This window comes from Rhinolophus ferrumequinum, chromosome 16, assembly GCF_004115265.2.
Source record: "Rhinolophus ferrumequinum isolate MPI-CBG mRhiFer1 chromosome 16, mRhiFer1_v1.p, whole genome shotgun sequence".
In the NCBI taxonomy this organism is placed as follows: Eukaryota; Metazoa; Chordata; class Mammalia; order Chiroptera; family Rhinolophidae; genus Rhinolophus; species Rhinolophus ferrumequinum.
Genome location: NC_046299.1, coordinates 24636391 through 24659287, shown reverse-complemented (window position 1 = coordinate 24659287; position 22897 = coordinate 24636391). Strand labels below are relative to the sequence as shown.

General features: G+C 37.0%; 2 protein-coding genes across 5 annotated transcripts in view; one reads left to right on the top strand and one right to left on the bottom strand.

Moving 5' to 3' along the window:
• Positions 1-2496, bottom strand: part of LOC117036017 (cytochrome c oxidase assembly protein COX15 homolog) — a 13821-nt gene extending 11325 nt beyond the window's left edge. The window contains exons 1-2 of the mRNA XM_033130560.1: positions 2265-2496; positions 281-471 (exon numbers count right to left, since the gene is read on the bottom strand). Coding sequence (XP_032986451.1) covers positions 281-471; positions 2265-2354 — 281 coding nt within the window. The 5' untranslated portion in view covers positions 2355-2496. The remainder of the gene's footprint in view (positions 1-280; positions 472-2264) is intronic.
• CUTC (cutC copper transporter) lies at positions 2492-22897 on the top strand. Of its 4 annotated transcripts, XR_004425311.1 has the most exons (11): positions 2493-2708; positions 5576-5647; positions 6396-6455; positions 10544-10753; positions 11398-11433; positions 13720-13853; positions 15455-15483; positions 17542-17546; positions 18221-18248; positions 21501-21606; positions 22395-22873. XR_004425311.1 is itself a non-coding variant. In XM_033130562.1 (10 exons), the coding sequence occupies exons 1-10, from the start codon at positions 2648-2650 to the stop codon at positions 22507-22509; spliced, it is 750 nt and encodes a 249-aa protein (XP_032986453.1). In that variant the 5' UTR covers positions 2492-2647; the 3' UTR covers positions 22510-22872. The 4 variants fall into 4 exon arrangements, 3 of the variants coding, with proteins under 3 accessions (XP_032986453.1, XP_032986455.1, XP_032986452.1); XM_033130562.1 differs by lacking the exon at positions 21501-21606 and having other exon boundaries at positions 2492-2708; positions 22395-22872; XM_033130564.1 differs by lacking the exons at positions 15455-15483; positions 17542-17546 and having other exon boundaries at positions 2494-2708; positions 10544-10609; positions 22395-22871.

Genomic DNA, 22897 nt, shown 5'->3' with positions numbered 1-22897 from the left:
ACAAAAAATTTTGAGACAAATTTGAGCTGATTGTAGGGGGATATGGATATAGTGCATAGCTAACAGTTAAGACCTAAACCAGTCTTTGTGAAGGGCTTCTATTACCCTAAACCGTTTTATGGCAGAGCAGACCATTAGACACATCCCTCTTTAGGTCTGTTTCTGCACATGTAAAACGAGGGAGCAAGACTACATGATTCTGAGGGTCCCTTCCCCCTCGGTCATCCTGTGCCTCTAGTGATGACCCAAACAGCTGACACACTATGAGCAAATTACTCACCTCGTTACTCCACCAAGTATAACAGCTCCAGCCACTGTTCCACTGCAGACCAGCAGCCATCGGCCCACTACTCGCTCAGCAGCCTTTGAAGGAAGGGACTCTGTACCCCTTCCAGACTGTAAAGCTACGTCAGAGATGGTGCTGTATTGCCCTGGCCTTAAGGCGCTCCTGATCCCACAGCTGCAACCACACTAAGGATTAAGACAGATAAATTACAACTGGAGGAAGAGGGAGAGACCTCACTCCACAGCTACTCACACTCAGTGCCACTCTGGAGTCGAGTACCCTGTATGGCCACATTGCCACTACTGCCCTGGCCAATCGTCATCTTTTAAATGGATTTCCGCATCCTGCACCTTCCTCCCAACTGGTTTTCCTGCCTCCAGTCTTGGCCTCACTCCAATTCATCCCCATCCTACATGAGCCTTCTGGTCTCTGGCATTCCTCCCCCAGACTTACTCTACACCAAGATACGGATTATTTTATTTCTTCTGCGGATCTTTAAACATATTTCTCTCTGACTTGGACACTACTTGTCCCGATTGATAATACAGGCATACCTTGTTTTATTGCACTTCAATTATTGTACGTTGCAGACACTGCATTTTTCATAAATTGAAGGTTTGTGTCAACCCTGCATTGAGCAAATTGCAAACCTTTTGGAAAGTACTCACCATTCTAGATCCCATTTAGGACATTCGTGATTAATGGGAAGAAGTGAAAATACCAACATTAACAGTTTAGAAGTTTGATTCCAACCCTCATGGATGACATTGAAGGATTCAAGACTTCAGTGGAAGAAGTAACTACAGATGTGGTAGAAATTGCAACCACGCTGCAATTCTGGACTGTGATTTTCTGTCAGATGGCACAGGAATCACCCCGGGTTTGAGATAACCATCACAACAAACCGGACCCCAGGAGATGTTCTCCTGGATAAGTCTCAGGATTAACTCCCCCTTTTCCTTTGTTCTTCTTGTGTACCTATAAAACCTTCTGACCGGTCTAGGAAGGGGGAAGATGGCCTTTGAGACAATAGTCCACCATGTTCCGGGAATGCTAGCATTTTGAATAAACCTTTTTTCTTTCCACCAACCCGTCTCTTAATCATTGCTCAAGCAGCAAGCAGCTGAACCTGAGTTCAGTAACAATACCTACTGTAGATCTCAGCTTAGATGTCACCTCCTCTGGGAAGTTTTCCCAGACTACTCCAGGTCTGCAACTGGCTACTCTAGGCACATTTTACCTCCTTTATCAATCCTTAACACACTTCAGGTTCCTCTCTATCTCCCACAAAACTATGAGCTGTGGGACAGCAGTGGTCAGTCTGGTTCTTTCCCTCGGGCTTCGTTTCAAACAGTTCCCATACATAACAAGATCTTAATAAAGATTTGACAAATGAATTATAAATGAGTAAATTGTAGCTTCCTCCAGGGCAGTAGCTTTTAGGTATTTATCTTTCGCTTCCCGGTTCCTAACACGATAATCACAGTAATTACCAGTTGAATGGATGCACACCCTCTTCTGACTCTATCCCAGAGTCCGAAGACCCGTATTTGGTTTCCTGCTTCTAATTAACGAAGTAACTTCAGACAACTTATATTAAGCCTCAATTTCCCTCTTTGTAGACAGCGGTTATAATCTCTAACCTGAGTAACTGGGGGCTTTTAGCAAAAATCAAATATCTGGGTAAAATTTGCTGAGCTTTTATGATGTGCTAAGTGCTTGATGTATATTAAATTTAATCCTCCCAGCAATCTTATGAACCATTGTTGTTATCCCCATTTTTATACGTGGGAAAATTAAGGCACAGAAAGGTCACCTAACTTGGCTAATATCACACAGCTAGTAAGTGGTTCAGAACTCAGGGGCTCTGGATACGACAAGGAAATGCGTTTTGAACGCCAAGGAGCTACGAAAGGAGCTCCAGGCTCTTTCTCCCTGTGCACGCTTCCGCGACTCCGAGTCCGCCGCGGTGCGGTACCTGTGTCCTAGGCGCCGCCCGAGGAACCAGGAGTCGGAGACACGGGCTTCCCATCAAGGCCTTCAAGGGCGGAAAAAGTAATCTTTGCATGCTGGGGACAGTGCACCGCTGCCACTGCAAACTCCAGCACTCTCCGACGTCCTGTCACTGCCACCAAAAGGAGAAGCACTTCCGGGTTACTCAGAGAGACCCTCCTCAGGAGCGGGCGAGCAGTGACTGCGCCTGCGCTAAGGACTCGGCTTTCGCGAAGGCTGCTGGGGCGCGGATGTCGGGGACGCGCAGGAGCGCGCTCAGCTGGAAGGATGCGCTTTTCTGGTCGCGCGCGACGGAACCGGGACTCTTGAGTGGAAACCGAAGACGCGCGAGGGAGGAACGTGTGGAGCATGAAGAGGCAGGCGGGCTCCTCGGAGCGGAAACGGGCGCGGATACCGTCTGGGAAGGCCGGTGCGGAAGGGGGCGGGGAGGGGGCGGTCGGTAGACCTCACGCCCACGGATTGGCCGGCGGGGGTTCTGGCCGGTGGGTTCATTGCGATTTCCTTCTAACCCCCCTGCGCGGCACGTTCTGTCGTTCCTGCTTTAAACACGTGGAAAGGGGGCGGGCGGGGGAGCTGAGAAGTGGCACGTAACTAGAGTGGCGGGACTCTGGAGCCTGAAGTGTGGGTTTGAATCCTGGCGCCATCACGTATGGTCGTGCGACTGTGTTCAAGTTGGTTAAACTTTTCTCAGCCTCTCCTTTACCCGGAGCCACACGAGGATCCCAGTACCCACCTCATGGCATCGCTGTGGTAGTTAAATGTCGAGTGCTGAGCACAATGCCTAACGTGTGGTGACTGCTCAATAACTTGTCGCTGCTACAGCGGGGGTGGAAATTGTTCCAAAAACCACACAGCTTGTGGTGCCACAAGTCCCCAGTTCTTTCCTGTCGCGCCAGGATAGGATGGAATGACAGGAGTTAGAGAATTTGGCAGATCCCTCGTCGGTAAACTCGGCTCCTCCAAACGATCGGTCCTCAAACGTTTTGGTCTCAGGGCCCCTTCACCCTCTTAAAAATCATTAAGAATCTCAAAGACCTTTTATTTATATAGGTTAAATCTATTGATATGGACTGTATTAAAAATTAAAACAAATTTTTAAAGTATTTGTTAACTGGAAAGTAACGTAATAAGCCCATTACATGTTAGCGCAAATAACATTTTTTACGAAAAATAACTATTTTCCTCATGCCAATGTTTTGTATTTTTGCAGATCTCTTTAATAATTGGCTTAATGGAATTCTCATACCTTGTATTCTCATACCTATTTCTGTATTCACTGTGACATACCCTGTTTCCCCGAAAATAAGACCTAGCCGGACCATCAGCTCTAATGTGTCTTTTGGAGCAAAACTTAATGTAAGACCTGGTCTTATTTTAGTATAATTAATATAAGACTGGATGTAATATAATACTGGGTCTTATGTAATATTATATAAGACCAGGTCTAATATAATACAATATAATATAAGACCAGGTCTAATATAATACCGGGTCTTATATTAATTTTTGCTTCAAAAGACTCATTAGAGCTGAAGACCCGGCTAGGTCTTATTTTCCGGGCAACACGGTATCAGGTAAACTGCACTTGTGAGAATGAGAGTGAAAAAGACAAAGTCTTAATGTTATTATAAAAATAATTTTCACTGCACAGACTCTGAAAGGATCTAAGAGGCCCTCAGAGCTAACTAGCCTATCACATTTTGAGAAGTACTGCTCCCAACAAATGTCTTGATTCCTACAAATAACTTCTTTCTTAGGACAACTGCCTTGCCCTTCCTTCTGTAGCCTTTTGTGTGCATCCCCACCTTCTCCTAACCAAGGCCCTTTCTTGCATGAGGCAAGTGGTACCCCTGCAGCATTGTCCAGTTAGATTGACCTGACAGCTGGTATGGGTGGCCGTTAGGAAACTCATGGAATCAATGCAGCGTTAGTGGTGAAGAGCATGGAATGGCACTTAACTCTTTCACAGTTTGAGACTGATAGTCTTATTTTAAATAAATGAGACAGTTGCAATTTGATGTTAGATGATTTTTGTTTTTCAAATTAAAAATTGTTTTTTAAAAAACTGATAAAAGGAATATTGGGTAGGGAAAAAATCAAGCAATATAGAAAAGTAAAAAGAGATTAAAAATCATTCCACACCCCAGCACCTAGTTGTAATCCCTATTGGTATGTGGTAAATATTGTTTCAGATATTGCATGACATATGCATTTAATATTCTTAATTTAATAAAAAATAGGTGCTTAACTTACAGAAAAAACTCAAAACTCACACCAATTTTTTACATGACTTTTTATGGATTTGTAATTATTCAGCCTTTAGTAAATCTTTGCCTGACTGTTGTGTACCTTGGTCGACACTGGTTGCTGTCAGTATTTTTCACATAAAAAGCTTATTTATGAGCTTTACGTCAAGTAAGAGTGATCAGACACCTATCTACATAAGTAATAATAAGAAATAGAAAATTAGTGTTTTGAGGAGATACAATTAGTATTTTTAAAGAGGAACATATAACTTATAAAGAGTTACATGAGTTCAAAAAAGGGAGATACAATTTCCTACTTTGGGAGAAAGGAAACATGGAAATGTGATTTGATATGAGTCTGGCAGAGTTTAGCATTCACAGATGGAGCTGAGGACATTGTGGGTGGAGGAGATGGCATAAGCAAGAACAGAGATGGGGATTAGAACTGGAGGCATAGAGAGAAAATAATGTGTAGTTAATCGATGAAACATACTTTTTACACACTTAGTGGGTAGTATCCACTTCACATGAATTATTTCTAGCCTCATTACTCTGAGGTAGGTACTAAAACCTACACTGTTTTATAGAAGACATAGGTTAAGGAACTTGTCCAGAATCATACAAGTAAGTGGCGGGGCCAGGATTTGAAGCCCGTCCCTGCTCTTGAACATACATCCCTTATAAGGAAGTTGAAGCATATTCTGTAGGCATTGAGAAGCATTGAAAGAATCTTGCCTGGAATGTGGTGATGAGGTCTGTTTTAGGAAGGTTAATTTGGCATTCAGTGTACACACGTATTTTTCTCAGTATAATTTCTTATACATATGTCTGTTATTTCACAGTCCAGAGACATCAGTTTAATAATTAATGTGGTATTTTATTGCATTCACTATTTATTAGCCCTAGCATACTGATCTACTTCCCTATTATTGGACATTTGGATTTTGACAGCAACACGTAAAATGTTTGTGGTAGGTTGGTCTGGATTGGTAGTACCGTCATGAAATTGCATTGTTTTTCATGTATTTAGGAGCAACAAATGGATTTCTTATGGAAGTGTGTGTGGATTCAGTGGAATCAGCTATAAACGCAGAAAGAGGAGGTAAGAGAAATTAGAGAATGAACGGCTATTGGCAGTCTTTTTAAGAGTCTGATAATGAATCCTGTGAACTGAGCTTGGGAGCCTTTGTGATCTGGAAGGATTCTAGTAATCCTTTTGAAAACAACCAACCAACTAGAAAACCTACTAGAAAATTATGATCTTCTAGTCTTACTCCCTTAGTAGGTCACATTTTGAATCAAGTGTCCATAATAGTGCTTACTCACCAACTTCCATTTTTTTATTGAATTTAGCAAAGATTTAATTTTTTTAAAACCATTTATTTAAAGGTGATTGTAGAGATTTGTTGACGTTTTCATCATTAGGACTTCTATCATTATCTTTTTTTTTTAACATTATTTTTACCTCGAGGCTTCTTTTGCGCTCTGAACCTGTGGGCCGTAGTCTGCTGAGAAGTTTCCTAATCTGTATTCTTACCTTCCTTCCCCCATCCCTAGATTATTTTGAAGCAAATTCCAGACGTCATATTATTTCATCCTCAAATATTTCAGTATGTATCTCTAAAAGGACTCCTAAACAAACAAAAAACGACAATATCACTAACATATCTTAGTGATAATAATAATTTCTTAATATCAAAAATACCCAGTTAGTTTTCAGATTTCTACTATTAGCTTGTACTGTTTTATTTTGCAGTTCTTTGAATCAAAATCCAAACATTTCATATATTTGATATGTCTTTTTAAATTTTTAAAAATTTATTGTGCTGAACAATGCTTTTTTATCACAGGTGCTGGTCGGATTGAATTATGTTCTGGTTTATTGGAAGGAGGAACCACACCCAGCATGGGTACGTGTCCATTTTGGGGATTGCCTGGAGACAATTGATAATGTGTTTCATTGGGATCCTTTACTAATGTTACTAACATGTTGACTGTGCTAAATAAATTTATCTGTCAAGGATATGATCAAATAGATGTTTTTTCCTCATACATCAAAAAGTTGAGAGATAGGTAGTTGCTGTTAGTATTGGTTCAGTTGCTGTGCAGTAATATCAAGGACCAGGGTTTTCTTATAATTTTTCCATTTTGACATCCTCAGTTTTAATACCTTTTGTCTTCATTTCTATCCTCCTGGTCTTTGCCGTTGTCATATGTTTTACTTCTACATGTGTTAGAAACTTCACACTACCTTTTATTATTATTTATTATTATTATTTCCACTAAGGCATTTTATTTGCACACAGGTATTACATCCCTAGAAAAAGAATCTCAGGATTTCCCTCCCCTGTGTTTTTGTCTTTCTTCTTCGTTGTTTATGATGTCCGCTGACATTATCACTATAGTGAAACCAAACTGACAGGACAGAAGTAGGTTATTCTGCCATTTTTCTAGATTTTTGAGTCACATATCAAATCTGGGGCTGATCACTTCACACTTGTTTAACCCGCCTATGAAGTTCACACCAATTCTTGCAGCTCTGTGAATGATTTTTGTTTAAAGAGTCAGTTATCTTTTAAAGAGATTGTCATAATAAGAAAACAATCACATATTTACCCATGTACAGTTACCATTTCTGGGGCTCTTAATTCCTTTGTGTAGATCTATATTTACATCTGGTTTTATTTTCCTTCTTCTTGAGGTAATTCTTTTATAATAACATTTTTTTGTAGTACAAGGGTGCTGGTGAAGAATTCTTTTCAGCTTTTGTATGTCTGAAAACATCTTCATTTTTGAAAGATATTTTTGCTGAGTATACTATTCTAGGTTGATAGTTTTTTTTCTTTTAGTAGTTTTAGAATGGTTTTGCACTGTCATCTTGCTTATATTGTAATTTATTCCAAATCTGTTATCATCCATACCTATGTTCTTTTCTGTGTAATGTGTCTATTTTCTCTGGTTGCTATTAAGATTTTATTCTTGATTCTTGGTTTTGAGCAATTTTATTATGATGTACTTGAGTGTAGTTTTCTTCATTTTTCTTAGACCTATGCATTTATACTTTTTATCAGATTTGGAGAATTTTCAGCATTTAATGTCCTCTACTCCCTTCTTCAGAGACTTCAATTATACTTACATCTGAATATTCTATTCTTGATTCACTGTTTGAATATATTTGTTCTACAATTCACTGATGAATTGCCTTTTTTAAAATCTCCTTTTTCTGTGTTTCATTTTGCCTAAATTGTATTGCTTTGTTTTCAAGTTTAGTAATCTTTTCTCACAATATCTAATTACTGTTAATCCTACCTAGTTCATTTTTTATCTCACACATTGTAGTTTTCGTCTCTTCAGTCTGTTGTTATATCTCCCATGTAGCTTCTTAACTTTCCTGAGCATATGGAATAAATTATAATAACTTTTTTAATGACTTGACTCCTAATTCTAACATCTGTATCAGTGTAGGTTGGTTTCATTTGAGTGCTTTATCTCCTCGTGATGTATCTTATTTTCCTGCCTGATAGTTTTTTTATTGAATGCAAGACATGAATTTACTTTGTCACATACTGGATATTTCTGTATTCCTGTAAATATTATTGAGCAGTTAGGTTGCTTGGCAACAGTTTGTTCCTTTTGGGTCTAGCTTTTAAAATTTGTTAAGCGGGTCTGGAACAGTAGTCCGTCTATAGCTAATTATTCCCTACTATTGAGGCAAGACCCTTCTGTGTACTTTACCCAGTGCTCCATGAATCTTGAAGTTTTCCTGTCTGGCTGGTGGAAATTGGTGTTATTCCTGGCCTGGTACGAATGATAGGCATTATTTCTTGTAATCCTTTTCAGTGGATCTTTTCCTGGCTTTGCATAGTTCCCTTGCATGCATGCACTGATCAATATTCAGCCGAATATTAGAAGGGGGTTCTCTGCAGATCACAAGAGTTTTCTTTCTGTCCTCCCTGGCACTCTCTTCTGTGAATTCTAGACTCTCAGCTTTGTCTCCTCAACTCAGAGAATACTCTGGCCTCCACCTGGGTTCTTTCTCCCTATGCTGTGGCCTGGAAAACTTTCAAGGTCGTAATCTGGGTCAATTATAGAGCTCACCTTGTTTGTTTCCCGTCTTTCAGGCATCATTGTCCTTTGTTGCTTGACATCCAGTGTCTTATAAACCATTGTTTCACATATTTTTTTTTTTTTAAAGATTTTATTGGGGAAAGGGAACAGGACTTTATTGGGGAACAGTGTGTACTTCCAGGACTTTTTTCCAAGTCGAGTGGTTGTCCTTTCAATCTTAGTTGTGGAGGGTGCAGCTCAGCTCCAGGTCCAGTTGCCGTTGCTAGTTGCAGGGGGCACAGCCCACCATCCCTTGCGGGAGTTGAACCGGCAACCTTGTGGTTGAGAGGACGCACTTCAACCAACTGAGCCATTCGGGAGCTCAGCGGCAGCTCAGCTCAAGGTGCCGTGTTCAATCTTAGTTGCAGGGGGCGGAGCCCACCATCTCTTGCGGGACTTGAGGAATTGAACTGGCAACCTTGTGATTGAGAGGACGTGCTCCAACCAACTGAGCCATCCGGGAGGCAGCTCAGCTCAAGGTGCTGTGTTCAATCTTAGTTGTAGGGGGCGCTGCCCAGCATCCCTTGCAGGACTCGAGGAATTGAACTGGCAACCTTGTGGTTGAGAGCCCACTGGCCCATGTGGGAATCAAATTGGCAGCCTTCGGAATTAGGAGCGTGGAGCTCTAACCACCTGAGCCACCGGACCGGCCCTGTTTCACATATTTTGTCTGAGTTTTTTTGTTGTTTATTATAGTTAATAATAAACAACAAGGTGGAAGGGTGAATTCAATCTGTTATTCTTGGTCAAAAGCAAAAGTCCTTATATGAAATTTTGACTCCTATATGTTACTCTGAGGTTGATGATAACATTATTTAGTATAAAAGGTTTATATATGCAGTAGCCCTTTGGAATCTTCTCCCTAAAGGAGGGCATTCCTTAACCACCCTAGGAAATCCTTAGAACATATCTATAATTTGAGTGCAATCTGTTTTTAGCAGTCATGTTTCATTGCTTCGTATTGGGCATATTGGTAACCCACCTATAATTGGAGTTCTTTTAGCAAGGAAAAAGAAGTAAATTAATATTGGGTTAACATTTATGGTGTTTGCCATAGATCTTAAACTATTGAGGGTTTCTGAGCTAGCCACAAATTGTGCTATATTTAAGTACTTTTATTCATAGATTTCTGCATAAAATCACAAATAAGTAGAACTTTGCTCCCTTTTACATACCTCTTTCAAAAAAGGGCTTTGCTAAATGTCTTTGTCCTTTAAAGGATCATAAACTTCAGCACTAAGTAATTATCACTATAGTAGGTTTTAAATAGAGCTGTAACCAATTAGAAAGGAGAACCCAAATACTAGGGAATACACTGACAGAACATTGAACCTGGTAGTTATTACATTTTCAAATGTCACATACCAGTAAAAGGATTTTTGTTGAGTCAACTGACAAATGCTTTTAAGGTGCAGACAGTCTGTACAGTTAGACCAAATTTGTGTTTGCACTGTCACTATGGCAAATGAGTGAAAAAAATGTTAATACACTAGTGCATTTTTTATTTTTTGATTCAGCTTGTACCAGGCTGAAAAACCTCAATTTATATTCCTGACAGAGGGGATTTTTTTTTTTTATGTCTGCATTCTAATAAAATATTGGACTTAAAAAAAAAAAACCCAAAAACCAAATGCAGTAACTTCCTTCTATTTTCTAAATTGCTCTTTTTTTAGCTTTGATTTTCTTATTATTTAACTTCTACCTTATACACTTTTTTCTTAGTGTCCTCCTTCCTTCTAGGTCCACTTTTCTCTACTTTCTTCAGTCAACTCTTCTGTGTCTTGTAGAAGTGATACATAAGAGCAAATGTAAAAGACCAGTTATTTTATTGACTTCCTTGAGCTTTTCACTCGTGTCTGCATTTTAATTAGTCTGCTTCCTGTTCCTGTAGGTATCCTTCAAGTGGTGAAACAGTGTGTCCAGATCCCAGTTTTTGTGATGATTCGGCCACGCGGAGGTGATTTTTTATATTCAGATCGTGAAGTTGAGGTGATGAAGGCCGACATTGGTCTTGCCAAACTTTATGGTGCTGATGGTTTGGTATTTGGGGCATTGACTGAAGATGGACACATTGACAAAGAGCTGTGCATGTCCCTTATGGGTAAGAATTTGTATCTGACACCAAAAAGCCTCTATGATGATTGCGTTTAATATTCCTGACATAGAAAAACACTACCACAAAACTGACTTTTCAGTCACACCTGCAGGCACTAGCACTAACCTATTTTAAACAGTAGTTGTTTAGATGACTGGGTAGGGGTGTGTATGGCATAGCCTTCCTGACTCTCCTCAGTTGCCATAGATCAGGTGCCGCTACTGTTCCTGTAGGATTTAAGGGAAGTTTACCTTGATTCCTTTAATTACTGCACCGAAAACCACAAAAGCTATTGCATTTCATGAGGATGGGGAGATGTGGAGAGAACAGAAGCAAACAATCTATATTATTAGCCCAAAGTATTTCTTGAAGATTCTCGGAGGAGTAAGTAATAGACGTAATGCTGCCATTATAGTTGCCAGATGTATAATTTTTATTTGGTGCCTCTAAGGAGTGGATGACCATTTTTTAAAATATGAAAATCAGAGATGGGAACACAGGACTTTTGAGACTGCCATTTTATTATTATTTTAGTTCACTGTCTTCACTCTGGAGAGGAAGGTATAAAACAGTCCCATATAACATGGAGAATTCTGTATAATCAGTGATAATCTCCTCATTGATGTTGTTATGTGACTCTCTTTTTATAGCTCTTTGCCGTCCTCTGCCAGTCACTTTCCACCGAGGTAAGTCATTTCCATTTTAGAAGTTTTCTTGAACGGTGTCAGTTTTTTAATTTCATCAAATGCCACAACCGTTTTTTGTTTTTTGTTTGGAACACAATTCTGTGGTGTCACAGCATTACCAATTGGTTTGTTTATACTGCTCTTGTGACTAACAGTTGTAAATTTAGAAATGCACAGTTTCTAGAATATATGACACCTCAGTTGGGGAAAATTGTTAAAAACAGATGGTGGTAATGGTGGGATATAATAGAGCGAGAGAGTAAGCATTGCCTACGAGTGCGTGTACTTGTCACAACATTTCAAGCAAGAATCCTGAGATTCATTGTCTTAGGTCATATGCGGTTCCAAAAAGAATAAATCACTGGGGCCTGTGAAATGAACTTTACTACTTGGCTTAAGCTAGATAGACCATTCCTAGAGCTACAAGTGAGGTCAACTTTCCCAGAAGAATAAAAGATTCATGGGCAGAGAGGAGGTGGATATCTGAAGAAGAATTGGATACTATTAGGGAGGAGGAAAGAAGAAATAGATGCTAGACAGTCAGTGAACAGATAGCCGTTCACTGCAGTGCACAGAATTGCTTTACATTATTGATAGCTCATCTATACCAGGATTTCTATAAAGTACAAATAATTTCATATAAAAACTACATCTTATCTATAAATTCAGGTAGTTCTAATTTCCATACACTTTTGCCAAGCATTGGTAAAATGAAGAAACAGTGGGCATTAACTTCAGTGGGAATTGCTATTTATTGCACATGAAAACAAGGAAGTCTTCAGTCTTTTTTTTCCCTTTGATTTGATGGTATGCTTGAAAAATTGTTGAGTGTTTTTCTGACCTTTTGAGTAAGTATTCAAAGATTAGGATAAGAGTAGACACCAGCACTTGAATCCGTTTATATAAATTAAAGATAAAGCATTTGTTACCCTTTTTTTAATGGATAATAAATACTACCAGAAAATGTTTTGTTGACTTTATGGCAATGCCTATAAACTAGTAATATAAAAGATGTTAGAGGTCTTGAAAATCAAAATCTTGAGGCTAGCCAACAAGAAACATTTTTAAATATGAAAAGTAACTTAAATTAATAAACACGTGAAAAAAATATAGTTAAAATTTGACATGCTAAATAATTCTAAATAAACCCATCATATTGAATGTATATTTTGTTCTTAAACTAAGAAAATCGTTTTAAATTTCTGTTCTTTTCCTTTGCAATCACAAGACTGACTTTTCAGTCACATCTGCAGGTACTTACGCTAACCTATTTTATATAAGTTTATTAAACTATTCAACAAATTTAACAAAAATATTTTCATGTTTTCAAGATTTTGTTTTGGCCTGGGTTACACATTTTTTCCACTCATGTATTTAATGAGATAATATGACATTGTAATCCCTGATGAGAAGGTGCTGCCACCAAACAAGGAAAATCCTCTGTAGTAGATTTAGCTGCCTCCATACACTACAGGGTGAAAGGAAGGGTCTAACACTGAATCCACCATAGGTTGGAACTTCCAGATCACGTAGCAGTGCCGAGAACCAAAGCAGTAGCTTCTCTGTTTGAAATTCCTAGTGCCACTTTCCTCTATGAGGAGAGAAGTCTCTTAGAAAGTAGCATGGAATTGAAACCTCATATAGCCTGTTGTAAACAACAGTCCTTATACTATGAGCCTGTAAGTATGTGGGGAAAATAGATTAGTAGAAAATACTAGTCATTAACGAGAATGTGAACCAAGGCCTTTTCTAGAACTGGTGAGTGTAATGTTTGTCCAGTTTTTCTGAAGCCTTAGAGCAGACTTTCCTAAAATGAGTCACTTGCCTATCATTTTTACAATTTTATATCTGAGTGCTACCTGTCCACATTAATACTTTTCTTAAAATCTTATTTTAAATTCGAGAAACTTGTACAACTAATGAAAAATGGAAAGTTTTCACTTCTAATCTGCATTTAAGTAAATGCACCAATTGAAATGTGTACCATCTAAAATGGTCATGTCTACCACCGGTGGTATGCAGACTGGTGTGCTCATAAACTGACTCTTGGGGGAGAAAAGAGCCCTATTTGTAGCATTTGTTGATTTCTGTGGTTTAGATCCTTCCACCTTGATTGATTTCAAGCTGCCAATGGATGAACAATCATGCTTGCAAAATTCCTGCATATTTAACAATTGGCTCTTGCAAGCCAGTACAAGACAGGTCCAGCAGATCAATGTGTATACTACATTTTGGAAAGCACTATGTTAGAGATATCTGTTCAAAACTCAGTTTTATTTATTTCAGCCTTTGACATGGTTCATGATCCAATGGCAGCTCTAGAGACTCTCTTAACTTTGGGATTTGAACGAGTATTGACCAGTGGATGTGACAGTTCTGCACTAGAAGGGCTGCCTCTCATAAAGCGACTCATAGATCAGGTACACAGTTTCTTTCTTTTCTTCCTAATACTCTGTTGTGGTTACTCCTGATATTCTGTTGTCCAGCTAGGTTGTGAAACTAAATATTACTGACTTTATGGTTACTCTATAGGAAAAGGGAAGTATGCAGTAATATATGTCTTATTTCTTTCACATGAGCGTTTTTAGTAACCAAGGCTCTTAAGATCAGATTAAATCACTTTGATAACTTTAGTGAGTAACTTTCTAAATAATCTAAATAATTTTTTATGGAAGGCCCCCCAAAAAAGTGATAGAATTCATCTCCTTAAAGTGTCATTTATCTGTGTTTTATAAAGCTTTCACTTGGAAGAAACAGTTAAATGTTTCTTTTTTTTCCCTCCTAAAATTATTCCAGCTTTCTAGATAATATTTTGTTTAATGCTACATCCTTCAGTACGTTTGAGAATACTGAACAGTCTTATTCCACTTGTTTCCCTAACAATTATTAAATTTTATGAAATAGCCCCCCTCTTTTACTCTCTATTGCTTTGCTTTATTTTTTTTCCATTGTACTTACTGCTAACTGAAATTTTATTATATAAATATACCTGTCTGTCATCTGTCTGCCCTGAACATGTAAGCACCATGAGAGTAGGGACTTTCTCTTGTTCACCATGTCAGGGAGGAAAACCTTTTCTTTACCCTCTTAGATTCAGTATTTTAGGGCCTACAAATTAAACTGACAAAAGACAGATTAGCAAGAAAAAAAGCAGATTTTAATCACGTACAAGCTTTGACAATTAAGTTCGCGAACTCATCTTAGATGAATTGCTACAGACCTCATTGCTGAATATCACTATGGTCACCTTCGAAGCACTCCCCTTTGGAAGCTGTGCACTGATGCCAGTGCCTAGTCCACTCTTCAAAGCAATTTTGGAGTTCTTTTTCTGGAATGGCCATCAGAGCTGTTGTCGTATTACCCTTGATGTCCTGAATGTCATCAAAATGTCTTCCTTTTAGTATTTCCTTTATCTTCGGGTAAAGAAAGAAGTCATTGGGGGCCAGATCAGGTGAGTAGGGAGGGTGTTCTAACACAGTTATTTGTTTCTGGCTAAAAACTCTGTCACAGACAGTGTCATGTGATGCAAAAGCCATGAATTGTTGGCGAAAAGTTCAGGTCTAACTTTTTCACGCAGCCTTTTCAGCACTTGCAAATAGTAAACTTGGTTAACTGTCCAGTTGGTACAAATTCATAATGAATAATCCCTGTGGTATCAAAAACGGTTAGCAACATCTTTGCAACAAGTTCATGAACTTAATTGTCACACCTGTATGTATTTATGGTTGAGAGTTCACAAAGAAGTATATATAACTCAAAGAGGTGCTTAGAATTTGGGGCTTATATACCATCTAAGAGTAATAGGGCAAAGGACAGTTAGGAACTTAGAAGAGGAAGGAGAAAGGGCACTTATGGGAAAACAAATGACTTTTTGGAAAGGTAAATGGACCTTTAGGAGAATAGATGAGAGATGATAGTTTTATGACAATGTCTCTTTGGGTGTGTGGTGCTGACAAGTTGTTCCCAGGGAAGGGATTTATGACAATTGAGGTATTTTTTGTGTGTGTGTTTTTTTTTTTAGTTCTTTTGGGAAGCACTGCTTGCAGGCAGGTAAGGAATTTCAGGAACTCAAATGTCTTCAGCTCAAAATAATTTTTATGCCACAGTGGCATATTCTGGATCCCTTCATCCACAACATTTCCCATACCTAGAATAGTGCCTAAATATCGGGGGTGCCAAAAAAATGTATACAAGTGGACACTTTGGTCAGTGTTGTTCAAGCAGTAGTTTGCGATAATCAGAAGTGTCTGGATGCTGATGGTAACCACTTTGAGCACTTCTTGTAATTGCAGAAGTCAAACGTGACTTGTATTCGTCTTTTGTTCAGCTCTAATGCATCATTTGGAGCAAAAATTAATATAAGACCCGGTCTTATAGTAAAATAAGACCGGGTCTTATTTTATATTATTTTATAATTTACTTGTAGTAAAATAATTTTATAATTTACTTATATTATAGTAAAATAAGACTGGGTCTTACATTTTATTATCTAAGACCCGGTCTTATAGTAAAATAAGACCGAGTCTTATATTAAGTTTTGCTCTAAAGGACGCATTAGAGCTGATTGTCCAGCAATGTCTTATTTTTGGGGAAACACGGTATATTGAGTATTATAATTTTAATAGTTTTTTCCTTTCTTAAAATGTGTATACATTTTTTTGGCACCCCCTGTATTTGTTAGATGGATGGATGAGTGAATAAAGTGACATTTGACAAACACTTTATGATAGATCAGTTTGATCAGGGTTAAAAAACTGCTCAGGAGTGGGTTCTCTGAATCATCTAGAAAATGGCAGTCTACAGATTTTCACAGAATATATGCATATAATTTTTTTTTTTTGGTAACTTCGGGCTACTTTTCCAAAATGACATGTAACTCAGCTATCATGAAAATTGTTTGCCTTTTCAGGGACAAATGTGCCAGAATTTAGGGTTTGCGGTCACTTGTGATCATTTTACTGAGTCTGTTACTTAAATATTTGCCTGGAAGTTCTAATTTTGTTCGATGTAGAGCACAATTTGTTGTTGACTCATTCTCTACAAAAGAGTTTTTTTAACATCTTGATATTGAAATATGCAGCTAAAGCAATTTTGTAGCTGTCACATCATTTTTTCTATGATCCCTCTTAAGTCTTTTATGGGTCTGTTTCCCTTTTTGCACCAGCAAATCATTCCTTGCCCTCACTTTCTTTTAACTACAAAAATTTGGAATCCTTTTCACAGATGGCTTCTATAATATATCTAGATCTTTGGAGCTGCTTTAGAATTTGTTGCTTTGCTGCATAAAGACCCTCAACAGGAAATCATATTGAATGCTCACCTTAACTTTACAGTGATAATTACTTAGAGCTCAGGAAAGTATCTATAAATTGTCTTTAAAGTAAGGAGAAAGGTAGTTTATCTATCTACTCATGACCATCTCTATTCTCTTCCCTACTGTTATTGCTTTCCCTTTTCACTGCTTTTATGCTGTCACTACTTTTGACACTTTCTGCTTCTTGTCCCTTTTTTGCAGTTGTTATTTCTGGTGTTAGCCAGTTTTTACTTTATTCCCTTCTTTTGGTTTCTGTTCTCCTCTGTCATCTTGTATCCTCTTTCTTCTTTACCCTTCTGCCCCTCTTCTCACATTGGACACAAAACCTCTTATTCTCTTCTCCCCATTTCCTCCTCCCCACACTAAGCCAATCTTTCAGTTTTCTGATTTGTCCTAACTAGACATGATGTAGAAATATTTTTTCAACATCGAGTATATTTGTTGAATACACTAGTTGAATGTTTCATTATTTTATGGGAAAAGAAACTAAATTGTGGGTGGTTCTTGATTGAATTTTTTTTCAGTGTTCAGTAGCATTCAATAGAAGAATGTCTGGCTAACCTGAGTTGGTTAGAATGTAGGCTGGGTGCATACACAGGCTGAACAGAGGCAAATAACTTGGAACTGTGTTGGGTTGGCAGGATTGGCTGGTCCGGTATGAAAAATTCGTCTCGGAATCCACATGTGAAAAAATTCAATTTATGTATAATGTACAGATTTTATTCCACAAATTAGTGAGCCTAATATAATACGTAATTTTTATTCTGTCATTGTTACCTACCTGCTACTACTAGTTCCAGTAAGTATGCATTTGTAATAGGGTGATTTCCTTTTGACTTTCAGTGGTATATCACCAAAATTTATTTAGGAAATGTGATCAATATTGGCATAAAAATAAGGAAATTTCAGTATCTATCTACTAGGAATATCATAAATTAAATCATTTCACATAGTTTAGTTTTATTACTTAAAACCCAGTTAAATGGACCTATGGTTTTGTTTAGTTGGCATAATAAGCTAGGAGATTTAGTTGAGGATACAAAATTTGAGTAGATTTCCCCCCCAGTAATTTACAGTCAATGCCATGCACTTTCTTTTCTGCTGAAATCTTGTTTAAATTCACTATTTACATCCCATCGCATACCAAAAACTCAGATTAGTGTTATTTTTCAGTAATGACTTTTCTTAAGATGGTGTGCTTATTCAGTATTTATATTGTAGTTTCCTATTCTTTGTGTTCATAACAGTACAAATCTTCAAAGTAATACAATAAAATAACCTTTCTGGATAGAAAAAGTTACTACGCTGAACAACTTAACCCAGGATCCCAAAAAAACAGAAAATATCTATTGAAAATTAAGCACTAGTAGTAATTTTTAAAATTTAACATATTAATGTTTCTGTTCTCACTGCTTTATTATACCATTTAAGAGAAAGATATTAAAATTTACTTGTTTTTTTTTCTTTTTTCAGGCAAAAGGCAGAATTGTGGTAATGCCAGGTATTTATTTATCTATCTATTCACTAATATAACACCAAACTGTAATGGAGGAAAAACAAAAGAGGCAGGGCAGTATGGAAGAAAGTATTAGGACATGATGTTTGGGGAAAGAATATATAGTTAGATTAAAATGTTTAAGATTGGGAGATCTCTGCCGGAATTTAAAACTTTAAATAAGGAGAACATTCCAGCAGGGATTAGCTCACAGAAGAGCAGATGAAGAGGTAGATTGGAATTGGGTTTTCTCCATGTTTGCTCTCCCATAGTGCAGAATTTTATGAATGTGGATGTTCATTTCTGATAAAGCATACCAAGGCTCATGCTGCTACACTGCGTGAGGGCCGAATGTCCAAATTGTTAACAAGGAGTAAGCAAACGTTTAGGTAATACCTGTGAATAAATATAATACTCAGTTCCTGAAAATCTCCGATCACCAAATTATTCCTTATAGCCAGAAAAATTGGATCATATACTCCTGATGATAACTATAAGGTCAATTAAGTACATAATAGCTCATTAGAAACGAACAATTTTTAAAGAACTAGATAAGGCGACCTAAAATCAGAGGGAGATGCATATAAGGGCCATCTTAATTTTTTCTTATTCTCGCAAGCATTTAAAAAGGTAGAAAATAGCATATACTCATTCCATACATTTAACATTTTGCCATATTTGTTCATTTTTTTTCATCCTGAGGTATTTTAAAGTTAAAGGCATGACATTTTGTTTTTATGCATCTTTAAAAAAATAAGGGCATTTTACTGTAACCACAATACCATTATCACATCAATCAAAATAGATACTAATTTTTTAATATCATCTACTCCACGACTAACCTCATTTCTCTAGTTGTCCCGGAATGTTTTTTTATAGTTGATATGTTTAAACCAGGATCCCATCAGAAAATAAGTATTGCACTTGTTTGTGATTTTAACATTTTTTAATATAGAAGTTTTCCTTTCTCTTGCTTTTAAGAAAATGACATTTAAAAAGTTTGGGCCACTTACCCTGTTAAATGTCTTACTTTGTGGATTTATCAAATTGTTTCCTTTTGATTATGTTTAGCTTGTATTTCCTAGCCTCTGTATTTCCTATAAACTGGTAGGTAGAGCATAAAGCTTGATTAGATTCTGGTTAATTATTTTTGGTAAGAATACTTCTTGGGTGATTCTGTATATATCATATTAGGTTGGTGCAAAAGTAAAAGCGGTTTAAAAGGTTAAAAATAATTGCAAAAACCACAATTACTTTTGTACCAACCTAATATCACATCATAAGGCATACAGTGTCTGTTGTATCACTAACCAGTGATGCCAACACTGACCAGGGGTCAAAATGGTAAGAGCCAGATAAAGGCCAACTCTTAAGAAGAGGCCAGATAGAGGGATAGTCAGAAATTTAGGAACCAAGTCCCTGATACATTAGCAGGTAGAAAGCATATGTTATCTGTCTAATTGAGACCCTTTATAGATTAATCAGGGAATATTCAAGAGATTTAACTGAGTCTGATGCATTTCCATTTAAGACTAAATGTATTTAGTCTTGACAACTAATAGCCAGACTTACACAATTGTTAATAAGATTGCCTTTGATTATTATGTAATTATTAAGTTATCTGCTATGTGCAAAGCATTACTTGCGATGCAGAGTTACACAAGAAACTACTCTTCAACAGTGAGAAATTGTTATATATGAAAATTTTTGTGATTATTTAACAAACCTTACCAAGTAAATGATAATTATATGCCAGGTTCTGGGGTGGATGTGAAAACACAGAAATGACTATGAAGTAATCTTTTTAATTGAGGACCTCATAGAATAGATCTATAAACAAATTATTATAATTTCATGTAAATAAGTACCAATGAGTAAAAATTCCTGGGTAAGTCAACCTGAATGCCTAATGAGTTATTCATCATTGGGAACTTTAAAGATCATAGTAGTTTCCCTCTAGGGACTTTCAAAATGAAGTTTACAACATATTTAAGTTCCAGTTTCTTCATCTTTAAAGAGATGATGTTGAATTAGTTGTCCTCTCAGGTTCCAACTGTAAAGATGTGTTAGTCTGTGTTTTGGAAAATGTATTAACTATGTCCTAAAGTTGCTGATAACTAAGCAACATGGTTTCAGTAGCCAGATATTTTGTTATTTTTTAGAAGGAAATAACATATTTGTCCTTTAATTTTTACAACAAGCTCGAGGGGTAGGCAGTTACCCTCTTTTACTGGTGAAAAAAATTGAATAATTTTATCTAAAATCCATAGCTGTGAAGAACTACAGGGGTGAAGCCAGAATTCCAATCTAAATCTGACTTCTCGGTCTGTGTTCTTTCTACTTCTTAGGGCTTAGTAATGTTCTGTACCACTAAGAAAAGAAAAAAAAGTTATTAATGAGTCCAAAAGAATGTGTAAAGTCGAGTTACTTCAGCAACTTGAATAGCTTGAGATACAAAGTACATATTTTATCAAAGATTAAAAAATATTTCTTGAATACTCCTATATATTAGGAGAGGATATAAAGATGAATAAACTAATTTTATATTTATTATCTAGTATCAGTTAGGAATATGATTCTTTATAAATATTTAAGAGATTGTTCATCATAAAGTACTTGATTGTGCAGTTTTAATAAAGTAGATATTCTTTCAGTTATTCTGCAGAATAATTATATTCAATTATTCTACAGAATAATTGATATTCTGTGACATAAAACAAAAAATTGATATTATAATGAATAAACTGTATAACACTTTGCATTATTCCCATTTCCAATGTTGTCAGTGTGGTGGTTGGATGCTGTGCCAGAGAGAGAGACTGGGAGATTCTCTCTTTCATACACATCTCTGAGGATGTGCTTTTGAAGCTTTGCCCTCAAGCCTGTCCTGCTTTTGTTTTAATTTGATTTTTCTTTAATTGAAGGGGAGTCAGTGATAGAAGAGCACTCAGATTTTCCTTGCCCTAAAGTAATCTTTTTATATTTAAAGTCAGTAATGTATAACGTTGTTATATAAACCAATGGACATAGAAAATTCCATCATAGGTTCTATGACCTTATCAGTTGTTTTCCAGAATCTGTAGTTACATCTTATCATTCTTTTCTAATCTCATTCTAGCTTAGTAGTGAAAGAATAATTCTTGAATTAATAAGAAGTTTCAGTATGGGGGTTCAAGGTAAAGCAAGCAGTCATTATTATTCATAAAATTTTATGCCAAATTCTATTCTACTTGATGTATTACTTTTTTTTTCCAACAGGGGGTGGTATAACAGACAGAAATCTACAAAGGGTCCTTGAGGGTTCGGGTGCCACAGAATTCCACTGTTCTGCTCGGTCTGCTAGAGATTCAGGAATGAAGTTTCGGTAAAAAATGTATTTGACTTATACAAGAAGGGATGACATTAATTTTTTACTTCCCCAAGTAGGAAAACCTCAGTTAATGGCATGATAAATGAATGGAATGTTGTGATTCGTATGTAAGTAGTGCAGTTATTTTTGCAGTTTTCAACTGCAAAGTGGTTCTTATCTTGCTTTAATTAAGCAGGCTCTTCTGAATGTAGATGAACCATTGTATCAGTAAGTCATTGCTGGACTTAGACCAGTTAATAATAAACTCTAACTCAGCAGCTAAGCTTCAAATAAGTCAGGTTTGTATGTGTGCTCATTCACCTGTGTTTTCCTTTAGCAAAGTTAATAACTATGGTGTGAGGATGGAAGAGTCATAGTCATTTTTATCCCTCCTACCTTTAGTACTTACTCTTTCCCCACCTTTGTTCTCTGTTTTCAGCTATTTTGAAATTATATTACCATTAAGGAATTGGAACTATTATGGGTTTTTATTATACTTGAGAGAACTCCAATAATTTAATAGTTAGTAGTTGATTATATGCTGGGGAAAATGAGATATAAAAGAAGTAAGAGCCTGAGAACTTACATTTCTAAATATAAAATCAATTATACTATCTGGTAGATTTGGTTATTAGATGTTTCAAGTAATTACTTAATAAAAATTATGAAATATGGTAGGTAGTCCAGGGTCCTTGACTTACCCTTGTTCTTCGCCAGGAAATAGCCTGTAAAACGAAGTGCCAGTAGGAGGGCTCATTGAACAACTTAAATAATTATCTGTTCCTTTATTATTTCTATTGCAGAAATTTCTCTGTTGCCATGGGAGCCTCTCTTTCTAGCTCAGAATATTCTCTGAAGGTAACAGATGTGACCCAAGTAAGGACTTTGAATGCTATTGCAAAGAATATTCTGGTGTAGCCAAACCTCTCTGAGATAGATGCATGTCCCAGGATGGAGGCAGAGGAGTAATCTACAATTCTCTGTGACACAACTTTAACCTTCTTCTCTGGCCAGGACAGTAACAGTCTTTGTTTTAAGTCTCACATGGCCGTGGAGGATGTTTCCAAGAAGAAAACGAACTTGAAACAGAGCTACAATGACTCCCTTTGCTTAATCTCGCCAGCTGTCTCCATCATCATGGTTAAATCTCATCTATGCTTCTTCCTCAGACAGAGGCTTAGTCTGTCTTAATTGATGAACTGAGAAAATTCAACTGCAAGGCATTAATTCAAAGTGTGACTTCTGGGTCAGTTTCATAGAAGTATTTTGCTGTTTCATTTGTAAAATAAAAATTTCCATTCTATTA